Source organism: Carcharodon carcharias, chromosome 16, assembly GCF_017639515.1.
Source record: "Carcharodon carcharias isolate sCarCar2 chromosome 16, sCarCar2.pri, whole genome shotgun sequence".
NCBI lineage: Eukaryota > Metazoa > Chordata > Chondrichthyes > Lamniformes > Lamnidae > Carcharodon > Carcharodon carcharias.
In genome coordinates, this window is record NC_054482.1 from 74,451,592 (window position 1) to 74,466,690 (window position 15,099).

At 40.8% G+C, this 15,099-nt stretch overlaps 1 protein-coding gene across 2 annotated transcripts in view; it reads right to left on the reverse strand.

Annotated features, from left to right (window-relative positions):
• LOC121289236 (nardilysin-like) overlaps positions 1-15,099 on the reverse strand; it is a 110,199-nt gene that overhangs the window by 64,617 nt on the left and 30,483 nt on the right. For both annotated transcript variants that reach the window (XM_041208465.1, XM_041208466.1), the window contains 8 exons: positions 7,852-7,972; positions 7,584-7,642; positions 6,525-6,579; positions 6,308-6,412; positions 4,389-4,512; positions 3,536-3,622; positions 3,263-3,382; positions 2,036-2,087 (listed from right to left, as the gene is read on the reverse strand). In XM_041208465.1, the coding sequence (XP_041064399.1) occupies positions 2,036-2,087; positions 3,263-3,382; positions 3,536-3,622; positions 4,389-4,512; positions 6,308-6,412; positions 6,525-6,579; positions 7,584-7,642; positions 7,852-7,972 (723 nt within the window). The remainder of the gene's footprint in view (positions 1-2,035; positions 2,088-3,262; positions 3,383-3,535; positions 3,623-4,388; positions 4,513-6,307; positions 6,413-6,524; positions 6,580-7,583; positions 7,643-7,851; positions 7,973-15,099) is intronic.

The window sequence follows — 15,099 nt, forward strand, 5'->3', positions numbered from 1 at the left end:
TTGCTCCCCTGACTGTGCTCATCCAATGAATGAGTGTCTCTCAGCCATGCACCCTTTTATGGGCCCATCTAATTGAATGGCACAGCTGTGACTAGCTCTCTGCTGTGCTACTGCCTCCTTCCACTAGGACTACTTCTGCTCCAATAATACAAAACTGGCCCTTGATGTGCTAACAACAAGCCTTGCTAACAAGGTCAATTTGCCTATTTTCTGGATTAGGCAGGTTGCTGGGTCCTACCTTCCCCCTGAGAAAAATCACCAGTGGTCAGGAGGCCATGAAGATGGCTGACGGGTGCTAATTTTCATGCCCACCCACCTCCATGCTCATCTCCATCTGGGAGTGAAAATCCTGACCATGTAATGGCAATTAGATCAAAACCATTTATCACTGTCATGAGTTGTACAGGGCATCGGTGAGACTATATCTGGAGAACAAATCTCCTTATTTGAAAAAAATCTAACTGTGCTAGCAGTAATACAGGGAAGGTTCAATCAACTCATTCATGGGATGAAAGGTTCATTCCTGGGATGAAGAAAGGTTGAACAGGTTGGGCCTATACCCATTGGAGTTAAGAATAATGGGAGGTGATCTCACTGAAACATATAAGATTCTGGGGGACCTGATAGGGTAGGTAACTGGAGGATATTTCCACTTGTGGGGGAATTAGAACTTGGGGCCACATCTTAAGAATAAGAGGTCCACCTTTTAAGACAGAGATGAGGAGAAAATGTTTTCTCTGAGGGTCATTAGTATGTGGAACTCTTTCCCAGAGAGCAGTGAAGGCTGGATCATTGAATTTATTCAAGGTAGAGTTAGACAGATTTTTGACAGAAAAGGGAGTCCAGGGCTATGGGGGAAAGAGAGAGGAAAGTGGAATTGAGACCACAGCCAGATCAGCCAAGGTTTTACTGAATGTAAGAGCACACTCAAAAGCCTGAATGGCCTATTCCTGCTCTGAAGTCCTATGTTCCTAGTTCATCTATCTTAATACAAACGCTTTGTACATTCGAATAATGAGTCTTTAATTATATTTTTTACCACTATTCTATGCATGCACTTTATTTGCTATTAGCAAATCACTGTTAGCATTAAACTCTGTCCCTTCCTGTCCCAATCTACTTGTGTTACTCAAATCACAACACTGCTCCATTACTTCGACATTTCTTTTGATTTTTAAATCTTTCACCTGATCACCCCCATTTAGTGTAAAGCTCTATCCACAGCCTAGTTATACGATTCACCGGGGCACTGATTCCAGCCCAATTTAAGTGGAAGCCATCCCAACAAAACACCTCCCTCTTTCTGCAGTACTTGTGCCAACGCAACATTAACTTAAAACCCCTTGTTCACACATCACTCTTTAAAGAGCTAGGATAGTTTCTAGTATTGGGGTAACTTAATGCATAATTTAAAAGTGAAAAGTCATGGACCTAAGGAAGCAATACAAACAGTGGGAGCACAAAATAAATGGAAACTATCTGCACAAAATGACACAGCAGAGAAATCTGCCTGATTTAGTGAAAAAAATTCTTAAATCATCAACAGTGGTAAACAATGTGAACAGAATCTTGAACCATATCACTCAACATAGTACAAGCCCCAGGAGGCAATAATGTGCTTTTGCAAAATACTAGTCTGACGTCACATCTGACCCCTGAACTTCTTGTATTGGTCTGTGCAATGTTCATACAAGAGGGACTTCCCTTAACATTCCCCAGAAGTTAGCATCACTAGTAGTTAAGGAGGTGGTGCACTACATGCTAAAGAATACATATTTTTCCTCCACAGTATTGCTATGTATTGGAAAAATATTGTTTCAGCCATGCACTACATTTCCACGCAATTTATGATTGCTGTCATAGCTGATAAAATATTATAAACAGAGTCATGTTTGCTTCTAACCAGTGTGCTACGACATCAACTAATTAGTTTACTGAAAAATGCAGTAATTCTAAGCTTCAATTGACCTAATCTGTGACACATTTATAATTTCTCTGGTTATATAATTATACAAGTTCTTATACAAATGCTTACTTTTCTGGAGATTTATGAATGTAAGGCGATATCAAGTGGAATCGAATGTAACCTGTAAAGCAAAAATTTCTGTGAACATTATAAAAAGTAACATTGTACCTAAATTTGCTGAAAATATTTACTTATACCCCAGATATAAAAAAACTAAAAATGTATACTGTGAAACACTAAACATTATTCTAGATTATTTAAATATAAACAATTATGTGCTTCCCCTTTGTGGCATAATGTTTCGCACAGGGATTACACATTTACCAAAATAAATTTTAAAAATCAAATATATAGCAATTGATTTTGCAACACTGCGTTTCACATGGTAACAATATTCCAAGTAGGATAATCCTTGGTGACAAATGCTCTGCAGAGGCAGAAAGAACACAGACATTAGAATGTAAGAAATGTGCTCATCAAAACTGCCATCAAACCATTGAAAATAGTGAAAAAACCCAAAACCATAACACCTGCTCAGGAAGGAATGCTGTATGACATTAGAGAACTAGAGGTCAAAGAGAAAAAGAAACAGAAATGAGAGGGGAAAGGAAGTTGCTCCCTCAACGGAATAGGAATTTAAAATGATAACCTGCCCTATAATTGGAGGGGAATAAATAGACCAAAGGTTACTTGAATTATCTGATTTCCAGTACCTCTGACAAAGAATCTTAATCCCTCACTGTTTCAGTGAGTTCCTTTAATGAATAAAAACAAAAAAACTACGGATGCTGGAAATCCAAAACAAAAACAGAATTACCTGGAAAAACTCAGCAGGTCTGGCAGCATCGGTCTTCTCCGCCGATGCTGCCAGACCTGCTGAGTTTTTCCAGGTAATTCTGTTTTTCCTTTAATGAATAGTTGAATCTTAAAACCAAATATCTTCTAGGTTCAGTCTCAGGCTATGCTAGTGGGTTTGCAGCAGTAAGAGACTACAATTGACCTCAACATGTTAGTTAAGGAAGTGAAAATTAACTGGCACCTCTGCTTCTGATCCAGAAAACAGTCAGTAGAGCACAAATGTGGATTTCAGATACTCAATAGTATTGGGCTTGGCTGTGAAGCTTTCAAGTGGAATAGCCTACTGGCACTTATTGTGATGTTTCAAATCAGTAATGGTCACTTGTTTGTGTTACAGCACTGCAATCAGCACCCTTGGAACTGTACAAGTGAATGAATTGCTGCTGCCCCTTTCATTTCCAGTAAATCAGATAGAGAAAAGAATATCAAGTAACCTACCTTTAGGAATTTGAAACTTAGTATCTTTTTTGTACCATAGGCGACCATTTTTGTTATCTAAAACTTTCACAGGATATGTGGTATCAGTGCAATCCGAACTCTTTAGTGTAAAATCAGTTGCTGGGGAAAAAAAGGGAGCCATTAATTTTACTGTTGACAATAAATGAACAAATTAAATTTCTCTTGCCAACTTTTTCTGGCTCAATGTTTTTCTTGAGGTTTTATTTTGTGATTTTTAGTTAGCTGTAAAACAAACTTTAATACACGACTCACCTATATACTTGTTTTCTTCTGGCAGATGAAGAGCAGGGTTCAATTGAAAATCACTTGCCCATGTGTCAGCCCAATATTTGTCAACATCTATCAGCAACAGAAATATGAAAATATCCTGTGAATAAATAAGCTCCAGAGGAAACCCATTGTGATGTATTTTGGTTCTTAAATGAGACAGAATAGACCGGATACTAACACTCATTCATGGGGAAATGGAAAAAGAAATTATGCACAAGTAGCAGACTTTCAACCACATGCAATGAAGTCCATTAAGGTTATTTAGAAACAAAATGGGCACATATACATTTGATTCTTTAAATTTGCTCAGTTACACAAATGTTCTCATTCACGAAGGTAAAGCAATTCTGTCAGTAATTTGGTAAACTGGTAAGAAAATATAGTCTCAAGTCAAGCATATAAACAAACTGCCAGGCATCATGACGTTCTGCACATTATCACATTTCACGGATACCAAGTTAGTTATGGCACCATCTTAAGGGCATAAAGATCTACATGCAATACGCTATACAAATTTACAAAAAAGAAGCCTTGAACAATTGGATGCTTCAGTGCAAGACTTCAATTGAATGGTCTTCCTCATCTAAAATTATCTTTTGATCTTATGAAAAATTTCATTAAAATCTGTATTGTAAAACCACATTCGAAACATTTTTTTCTAACACCTTCGCATCTCCAGCCTACATTTGTTCAAATCCAATTTCTCCAACACCATATACAACAAGAAGCTTGTCCATTTCCTTTATTTCTATACCCTCTTAAAATCGTTGACTCTTTGCTCAGACACAGTTCAACATTTGCTGTAAAAAGTTACCCCTTTCACTGGCCACTTTACCTTCAACATCATAAGAAGTCCCAAACCACTGCTCTGTTAGCATACACTTCCCTTCATTATTGGGTGAAAGGAGAATCAAATTTGCCTTTTGTGGAGTGAGTAGCGAAGAAGCAGCAGCAATCACCTGTAAACAAAAATGAAGAAATTTAAACACTCTTTCACTGAACTGTCTAAAAGAGAAAACCTACTTTATACTTAAAAGAGAGATTTCATCTACATAGAAAGATTATAGCATTTTTAAGTAATTAACAAGTATCTGGGATGTTCCTGAGAAGTATAAGATACTTCAATTCCTTTCTTCCAGCATTCAACAACTTATTGTAAAACTATCACAAAATAATTGACTTGTGTTCCATACCTTCAGCTAACTCTTCAATTAGAAAACCACCACATTGTAACTTGTGTATAAATACCACTAAGCATTATTCCATAACAAAATTCACAAATACACTCAAATTTAAAAATGTTTGAAAGGTTTAGAATAGCAATCTCCACTCTGGAGCACCAACATACTGTGCCACAAAATCAAACACAGGAGGTCTGATGCCTCCAAATCCACAGTTTCCAATTTTGGCTGTATAGCTGTGGGTAAACAACAAGCAAAGACCAGCTACTTTTGTATCACCAGGAGGTGAAAGAAAGGTTCAATGAAATTTTTTCGGTGCAAATACCCCAGTCTCTCTCTTTCATTTCACATCAACCAGCCACTAACCCCAGAACAATCAAGAGCAGTAAAATTGCTGAATTACTAGGTCAGGTGCTCCGAATGGGTTCTCATGTACAAGCTCCAAATAATGATAGTTGAGAAGCTACATGATGTGCAGCGCATGAAGTTGCAACAATTTAAGTAATTGTTGCAAAGCAAAATATGCCACCTCTCAAGTGAGGACTTTTGCTTAAGTTGTTTGTCAACAGATAGGAGATGAATAAGCCAGAGGAACACTTTGTTTGAAGCTAGCCCTTGTTCTCAAGAAAAAGTTAGTTTTCAGGTAGAATTCTTTCAGAATAAATCTGAAACTTCTCCAATCTCAAGAACAGCATCTCTATAAACAGACTTTCCAAGGAGTCTGCAAAATAATCTGAAAGCTCTTATCGATCAGGGCCAGCCTCACATGCGGTAATTTGTGAGCCAAGAGGTGGGAGCAGCAAGCAGCTGACACATGTGCAACACAGATTGGCTGGTTATCTCACCTTAGAGGGGAAGGTGCATGGAGGGGTGCTGAGAATGGCACAAAGATTGCCAGGCAGACCCAGAGTTACTAAGGCTGGTGGTGGACACCAGGAGAGTTCAGCCTTGTTCAAGAGAAGGGAGGTTTTTGAATATTTAGGTACTACATACCTAAAATCAAAGAAAGGGTGGCAAAATATAAGCTCTTCCCTAATGCTGGTAAGTGGAGAATGATGTCACTGTCAATCATCACATTAAGGACAGATAGACTCTGCAGTGAGAACCAGGCACACCCAATCTCACTGATATCTGTAAATAAACACCTTTTTTCTTAAAATCATTATTAAACAACCCTTACATGCAGCACTTTATTATGAGTACTATAATTTAGATGGCAGGTCTGTGATTACTAATTCATTTGAAAAGGGGTTCTTTAAGAAAAAGGTTTTAGGAATCATTGCTCTATAGGTACATGGAATTCATCTGAAAATATTTCCAAAGTTACTGACACCACTGCTGCTTGGGAGGGTGGAACAATTGCCTCACCTCATAGCACAACAGCGTTGAATTCAAGGCATGCTTTCCAGAAGTTTGATAGAAGCAGCACATTTAAGATATGCTTGAATCACACAAACAAATAATACTGAGACTTCATGACGCAAATCTAATGATGGCAAATTCTCCCAAATCTAAGCAAATTTCAGTGCATTTTTTATTGTATAAAGGCAACAATTAACTCCATATAATTTACCTCTGGTTTGTACTCAAACAGTAACTGGTCTCCAGTAAGGAAGTCTTCCTTTTTGAAAAGCTGCATATTTTCACAAACATTTTCTACAAAATCAATGGGATCAGTCTAAGGAAAGAATATCAGAAGGTCAGGATCATAGCTCTGTTTTAATACCTTGCTAATTAATTGGTAGAAAATTATAGAACTGGTGAAGGAAGGGAAGTAGAACAATGTATACCTGTTCCTGGTAATGGAATTCATTGTCTTCAATCTTCTGAATCTCTCTATAAATTCTAGGGGAAAATTATGTAAATAAATGTGTTAAATTATACCATTATATGTAAACGTATTTATTAATTACTCCTTAGAACAGAAAATAAAGTAGCCCTAATGGCTTAGTAGATATAGCAGTTCCTAATATGATACAAAACAACATTGACCAGGAAGTTCAAGGTTCAATCTTCTGTCTGAGGCTGAATTAGATAACTACATATGGTCATAGTGCCACTAGACCAGGGAAGAGATAAAACCGTCATCACTTTCATTCCTAAGTGCTACCCTCTGCTGAAAAGCAGATGTGTGGATTTCCAATGAGTACAAAATTGGGCTTGAATATAATGCCCAACATCAGAAGCTTGAATTATGAGGAATTCTGGCTATTTTCCATTGAAAAGCAACCAAGAATGAACCTCATGTGTATACAATACATAGATAGTATAAATCTAGAACTTTACATCTAAACCACGAATATAATATGGTCAAAGTAACAAATGTCAAATCTAGGTTAAATTGCAAGTAGCTCTTCCTTCAAAAAAATGTGACCATTGCTCTTCAGATTTCTGAGTAGGCTAGTAGAAACAAAAAACACTAAAATTTCTTAAGAACAGCTAAATTCTGATGTGGGATGGTTGGAGTGGGTGGGGGGTGTTAAGGGAAGACAACAGTTCCTTTTGGATGAAGTAAGATGTGCGAGTGGGATTCCTCATTTGTAACCATCTCGTGATTCCCTTCCCCTCCTGCATGATTGAGCATCCCACCAATGCTAGTCACCAAGACTGTTATATGAAGGGTCAACTGGGGAAGGTATCAGAGGGTTGCCAGCAATTGTGAACGATACCCCAGCCTGAGTAAATGATATAAAGGAAGGTGGCAAAAGGTTAGCGGAAACTCACATACAGTGCATTTTTTCAATTTCACAAGCAGTTTACATATCTGAGTAAATCACAATGGCAAGTAAGGTTTTCTGTGTATATTTTAATGACCAAATATATGAACAGCATACAAATAAAAAAATTACCTTTCCTGAGGGCCAAGCTTTTGTAGCATTTTCATATACTGAAACACAATATGTGCAACCTATATTAAAAACAAAACAATAGTTGTTATATGCAGTAAACATATTTGATTGGCACTTACTGCCCATAAATAAGCAAGAAGAATAATTTGTTTTGAATTTCAGTAATTTACTAGTAATTAGTATTTTGTAGGTCAAAGAGTAAAACATTCTGGGAGCATTACTGAAAATGAATATAGATGAATAAATAATCACTAGTGATTGCCTTTACCTCATAGAACTGCTGATAGCCACCATCAGTTAATGTAATGGAAATGTTAAACACAGAATAAGTTGAATTTTGTTCAAATCCAGTTTCACCATTTCCTCCAAATAAGGCAAGAGCTAAGCATCTGGAAAAAATATATACTTTACTTGTGTGAATAAATAAATATGTAACAAGACATTTTCATGAAGGAAACTTAGTACACAATGAGGCAAATATGTATGCCAGAGGTGCTCTGTGTGCACCAGCTCACAGGACACAATACACTATGAATGGAGGTCTGGGAAATCTTGGGTTTCAATTTGTTCCCACTAGGCCTAAGTGCAGGAAAATGGAAGCAGCAAAATTAATAATTAAATGACAAAATGGAATCATAATACCTCCTGCATCTTTCTCTGGCCTTTATACCAGTTTAACAGTGACAAAAATGCAGTTCTACTTTGTTTTATTTTTGTAGAGGTTTCTTTAATTCAGTCACTAGCCAATTGTTTTTAAAAAAACTAATTACTGTTAGAATATTGTCACAAGCTCAATACAAATGTTGCAAATTTCTTTATTGGTTATCCATAATGCTCAAGGAAGTCACACAATTTTCAAATAAATATCAACTGCGCCATTTGCTCAGTTAAATGACTCAAAAAGATGTAGAAAAGTAAACAGTATCTGTTGATGCACAGAGTCATAATAAATGGAGTGCTAACATTAGCAGAATATGGCTGAGAGTGGACTTCTCTGGTGAGTAGTGGGTGAGTACGTATCAAAATGAAATTTAATTTCACAATTTAACTTAAAACTTTAAAAGAAACTGTATGTCATGCAAGGGATTGCCTGAATAGGGGCTAATTACTGTGAAGAGAATAACTGGTATCCTTTCAACTGCAGGAGATGATGGGAATGCAGATTCAGAACTTTGGTGAGGTCAAATGAGATCATTTGCTGCACTTCTTTTGATCTCTGAACAAGCCAATTGTGGAAAGGCAAAGTCTGCCACAAGTGCTGCACATGAATTGTCCCTTGCCAGTGGTGCAGGATGATCTCTGCTGACACCTTTCTTGCAGAGCTGGCGAATTATTTGGAGCCTCTGAAACCACATGTCATCACGGTGGCAAATCCCTGCCCACAACTGATGCCACCCAGGGTCTGGGAGAGGTACAGATGGTGTTAATCACCAGGATTCATGCCTTCCGGGGGAGGGGGGGGAATGCAGTCTTGAACAGTACCTCCTCTGTCTCAAGTGGCTGTCTCACACCCCAGAGATAGTGAGTGAGTGCTGCATGCCCTTGGGGGCAGGGACGGACTCAACTCGCAGCTTTTGCTATTGGCAGCACTGACCCACTGCACAGGTGGGAGACGGCCATATCCACAGGCAGTATTGAACATCCCAATTCTGTAACGTGGCCACCATTGTTCCCGAAACATACAAACATATGAATTAAGAGCAGGAGTAGGCCATTTAGCCCTTCAAGCCTGCTCCGTCATTCAATGAGATTACAGCTGATCTGATTATGGCTTCAACTCCACAATCTGCCTGCCCCCAGTAACCTTTGGCTCCCTTCTTAATCAAGAATCTATCTAACTCACTTTAAAAATATTAATTGATCCTACCTCCATCACTCTCTGAGGAAGAGAGTTCCAAAGATTCATGACACTCCAGAAAAAATGTCTTCTCATCTCCATCTTAAATAGGAGACCACTTATTTTTAAACGGTGTCCCCTAGTTATAGTCTCTCACGTAAGCGGAAACATTCTTTCAGCATCCACTCTGTCATATCCCTTCAGGATCTTATATGTTTCAAAAGATCCCTTCTCATTCTTCTAAACTCCAATGGATACAGGCCCAGCCTGTCCAACCTTTCCTCATAAGGTAAGTCAGGCAAACCTTCTCTGAACTGCTTCTAACGCATTTATATCCTTTCTTAAATAAGGAGACCAAAACTGTACACAGTAATCCAGATGAGGCCTCACCAATGCCCTGTACAACTGTAGCAAAACATCGCTTTTATATTCCATTCCCCGTGTAATAAGCATCAACATTTCATCTGTCTTCCTAATCACTTTCTGTACTTGCATTCTAACTTTTCCTGATTCATGTACCAGGACACCCAGATCCCTCTGTACCTCAGAGTTCTGCAATCTCTCTTCATTTAAATAATATGCTGCTTTTCTATTCTTCCTGTCAAAATGGGCAAGTTCACATTTTTCCACACTACACTCCACCTGCCAATTTTTTGCCCACTCCCTCATCCAATGGTAATACAGAGATTACTTTGAGGTTCTGTTTTTTAATTCAGCCCCTAGCTGCTTATGCTCCCTCAGCAGAACTTCTTTCCTAGTTCTACTTATGTTGTTGGAACCTACGTGGGCCTCCCCCTACAAATACAGGTTTCTCTCCAGCCCAGAGCAGATTTCCTGAATCCTGGCATTGGGCAGGCAACACAGCCGTCTGGAATCCTGCTCTCGGCTGTAGAGAATGGTGACTACCCCCTGACTATATTGTCTCCAACTACCACTACATTCCTATTAACTCCCAATCCCTCGACTGGCTTCCTGTACCGTGGTGCCAAAGTCAGTTTGCTCAATCACCCTGCAGCCACCACTTTCATCCATACAGGCTGCAAGAACTTCAAACCTGTTGGACAATTGCAAAGGCTGAGGCTCCTCCACTTCTACTTTCCGGGCCCCTTTACCTGCCTCACTCAGTCACACCCTCCTGTCCCTGACCACTGACCAAAACAGAAGACCCTATCCTAAGGGATGTTACTGCCTCCTAGTACAAAAGGTCCATGTAACTTTTCCCTCTCCTGATGCATCATAGTGTTTGCAGCTCAGCTTCTAGCTCAATGACTCTGAGTCAAAGATCCTCATGCCACAGACACTTACAGCTGGCTTGTTTGCCCCGGTTCACCCTGTGTCCAAGAACGTGGGACATCCTGCAATCACAACACATTACCTGCCCTGCCATTTTTATTGTGTGTTAATTTATTCTTAAGTAATTTATAATAGCTAAACACTGCTATTCCCAATAACCTTCACTACTGCTAGTATACCTCACTACAACTAATTAAAATGTTACAATTACTAATAAATTACATGGCTTTTAAAGATAAATGAGCAAAATATTCACCAACCAATCATTTATTTGTTTTCCTGTGATGTTACACTTTGAGTTCTCTCAGAACATGGCTGCTTCACTCTGGAGCCACAGACTGGACTGGATTGGGTTGCTCTTCTGGGTGGTGGTTACCGCTTCCAGGTCCTCTTTTCACCAACTCTTCTGAGTGCTGCTGACTGCCACCAGGTCTTCTTTTCCCCTGCTCCTCTAGGTGGTAAATACTGCCCAGTCTTCCCATTCTTCTGTTTATACAGAGCTCCTGGACCGACATCCTAACTGGCACCCTCCGTGGAGATCTACCCGACAGACGCACCAGTGCCAGTGCAACCCCCTCTCCCGAGCCTTACCCTAAATTCCTGGTTCTCCTACCCATGCACTCCACATGGTTTCAACTCCCTGCGGCGATGGTCATCGGATGCCATCAGACAGTGGGTAGAAATGCGGATTTGGGATGCAGTTTGGCAAGAAACATATCGCTGATCTTCTGGGCTATTGGAGAGAGTACATGGGGAGGAATCCCCTGATTCTGGGAAACTCTGCATCATTCCAGGAGATTGGGAACATCAGTATATTACCCACCAGAGCAGAGATGATGTGCAAGGTTTTTCCACATACAAAAAGAAAAGTAGCCAATGACCACGACGTGAGCAGCAGGCTTTCCCGGTAGGTGTATGAGCTGCAAGGAAATGAGCCAAGGAAAGCACAAGACAGAGGGAGCATGTGAGTGAGCAAGAGAGCGCAGGGAGAGTGGGGCGAAGGGCAAGACAGAGAGCATTTGAGAACTCTCAAATAGAAAGGATATCAAAGTTATAGAAAAGGGGCTTTTTAGGTTCACCAGGATATGAAGAAAGATGTGGAGGCAGAGTTAGGAAGGGAAGCTTGAGGGTGCATGAGCGAGCATGTGCATGTAAGAGTGTGAGTAAGGGCAAGGGGTGTGTGTGTGTGCGTGCATGCGCATGGGTGCAAATGAGTGAAAGAGATCCTGGGGACTGCAAGCGAGCCAGGCACACGTGTGTACACACACACGTGCACATACCCGCTTCCCCAACCTTCTCTTCCTCCCCCCTCCCCAAAAACACATCAGGCCAGGTGACGAGGAAAACCCAGGCTGAAAGACAACCAGCTTTTGACCCCTAAATTCGTACGAATTTGCCGAGACCCGCTCAGAGTGTGTGCCACCAGTAGTGAATTTAAGTCAGTGTTAGTTAGACCCGATTCCTTAACTTGACCCTGGTGCCCTCCCACTTTCCCTGGGACTTGGGGCCTCGTCTCTCTCCAGCTCTGCTTCTAAAGTGAAAAGGCACTAAAGGTTTTATTAGTTAACTCAGGTGCTTGGCACATTTTAAATTAATTACTCATCTTTTTAAAATTATCAATGTGTTGCTTTGACATTCTTGTTAAAAGGAAATGAAAGGCTCACAAGAAGTCCGATTGTTTTTTAAAAGAGCTGGCAAAAGGGGTTATTTTTGCTCCAATAAAAAATGGGAACTGTCGAAAATGCTCAACATGTCTGGTGGCAGCTGTGCAGAAAGAGTCAGTGACCCTTTGTCAGAACTAGTGCAGGTCATTGACTGTTTCTCTCTCCAAAAATGCTGCCTGGTTTGCTGAGTATTTCCAGCATTTTCTGTTTATATTTCAGATATCCAGCATCTGCAGTACTTTGTTCTCCTATTATATCTTCCATGCTGGGCATTTGCAAGTGCGGTTAGTTTCAATTTAAAATGAGAAAATATTTATCACTCAATGCAAAGTGTAATTTTATTGTTAACAAAGCCCACTTTTGTGGTTAGAAATAGCACATTGTTGCGGGTGAATTGGTTGGTGCTAACTTACTGGAAGTTTTTGGCATTTTTAAATTGTAAGTGAAACCAGGAGTCATGCACCAATAGAATATGTTACTGTTAGTTCAAGATATTCTCATATGTACGTGGGATTGTTTTTTGCAGTGCTTTGAGGTTCAAGTCTTTTGGATGTTGCTGCCCTGATACGGCATAGGGCCATATTCAAAGGAGAGTTGGTTACGTAATATGAACGACCAAGTTTTGTTTAATAATCTAATAAAGCAGTGATTGTAAAGTATATCACATTGAAATGTAAGCTTTTGATGGGCTTTCTAAATAAAAGCATAGAATACAAAAGCCAGGAAGTTCTACTAAACCCTATATAAAATAGTTCGATCCCACTGTGACTGTGGTTCACACTTCCGGACACCAGAAGGATTTGAGAGAAAGGATTAAAAGTGGTGGGTGGGTAGTGGTGGTGGCGGCAGCAAAATGGTGGGATAAGGGGGCCAGAAACAGGAGAAGCACACCAGGAAGCAAAATTTCTCTCCCTGGCGCCCTGGTATCACCATTTGCATCAATTGTCATTTAGAGTTTCCCTACTTGACATTAAGGGCTTTCATGCTCTTTTGACAGCATCTTTGAAGTGGAAAAATAGTGCCCTGGTCTCTTGGAACAAACTACCTCTCCAAGTGGCATATCCTGGAGATACCACCAACTTCCATCCTGTGCACATGCCCAAGCCAGCGAAACCATCTTTGTTTGATTAGCACTAGCATGCTTGGCATATTTGCCCTAGAATGGACTTCTTCATGTAGACTGTGAAGAAGGCGGCACTTGTGACTTGGACGTGGTTCAAAAAGATGTATAAAACTAAACAGTAAATGGAGTGCATTGTAAGAGAGTAAAAGTTGGAATTTGGTTTCAGTTCAGATGGGGAGGAGGTGCAGCTTTTTGCCTCCATTACGTGGCAGCTTGGGGCAGTAGATATTTAAAATTAACACTGTTTTAGTGCTTAATGCAAGTTACTATGAGAAAAAAACAAATTAAAAGACAGATATAAATGATCGACAGTAAGATATAGTAGAGAAGACTATGGTTGGGATTTTCCGTGCCCACTGACGTTGGGTGTGTTCGGTGGCATGAGTGGACGAAATGGCAAGAAGTCCAAAAATCAGTTTTCACGACGTCATGAAACCAGTTTGCAATCGTCTGCTCAGTCCACCAATGGTTATTATGCATATCATTATAAGGCCAGCCTGGTGGAATCATCCGCCCCGCTAGATCGTCCGCCCATGTATTTTACAACAGCATATAAAAGGCATCCACTTGGCGGGCTACACTTTGAGGGGAGCTCAGAGGCAAGTACAGAGTAATGTTTGGGGGGTGGGGGAGGCAAGGGCTGCCCTGCAGTTGAAGGCAACACACATGCATGGGCAGAGTGGGGGCGCGGGTGGGTGGCTACACATTATACAAGGTTTCCCTAAAGTGACCATTTCTCTGCAGCTGAGACAGTTCAGGTGCAGCCACACTGATATGATTGGAGTTGGGCCTCTATCTTCTCTGCTCACTCAAGCAATGCAGAAGCATCAAAATGCCACCAGGTGCTCCAGAGCTGTTCACCCCTTGGGCACAGACTGCAAACTAATGAGCATTTTATTGGAAGACACAGCATGCTGTCTAATGATCAAAGCTGCTGCTAAATCAGTCAGGTGGAGTACGGCGGAGGTGGGTAGGGTTTCGGGCAGACATGCAGTGTACTAATCTCTGGCCATTCAAGTGGTGGCCAGCACTCTCCAGGATGCGTTAAGGGGCCTTCAGACTTAACCAAAACAGGTTCTTAGTACACCTATGCTAACCCATGTGTGTCTCTGTTTCATCCTGCAGGAGTACAACATCAGGATCATGGAGCCTGGTAACCTAGCTGTATGCCTCGTGGCTTAGAGTGTGAAGATGACGGAGAAAAGAGCAACTGAGGCACCTGCTATGCAGAGGGAGGAGCAGCATCCTCTGGAAGAAGGGGCAGCTGGGGCTCCCACACACACACCGCCGAACAGCCACAGGGAGCCATCGCTGGTCAGTGCCTAGCTAGATCCAGGGTCTACAGATGCCACCTTTCATTGTCGCAGATGTCCGAGAACTGGTGTTGGTGAAGACTATGCATATCGAGGGAACTGGTCGGTCACATCTGCCAGTTATTGCAGGATTTGGCCCCACGGATGCATGGAGGGCATCCACTGCCAGTGGCTGAGAAAGTGACCGCGGTGCTCAATTTCTATGCCAGTGGTTCTTTTCAGGGCTCCACAGGTGACATTTGTGGGACATCACAAGCCTCAACCATGAGGTCACAGATGCCATCTT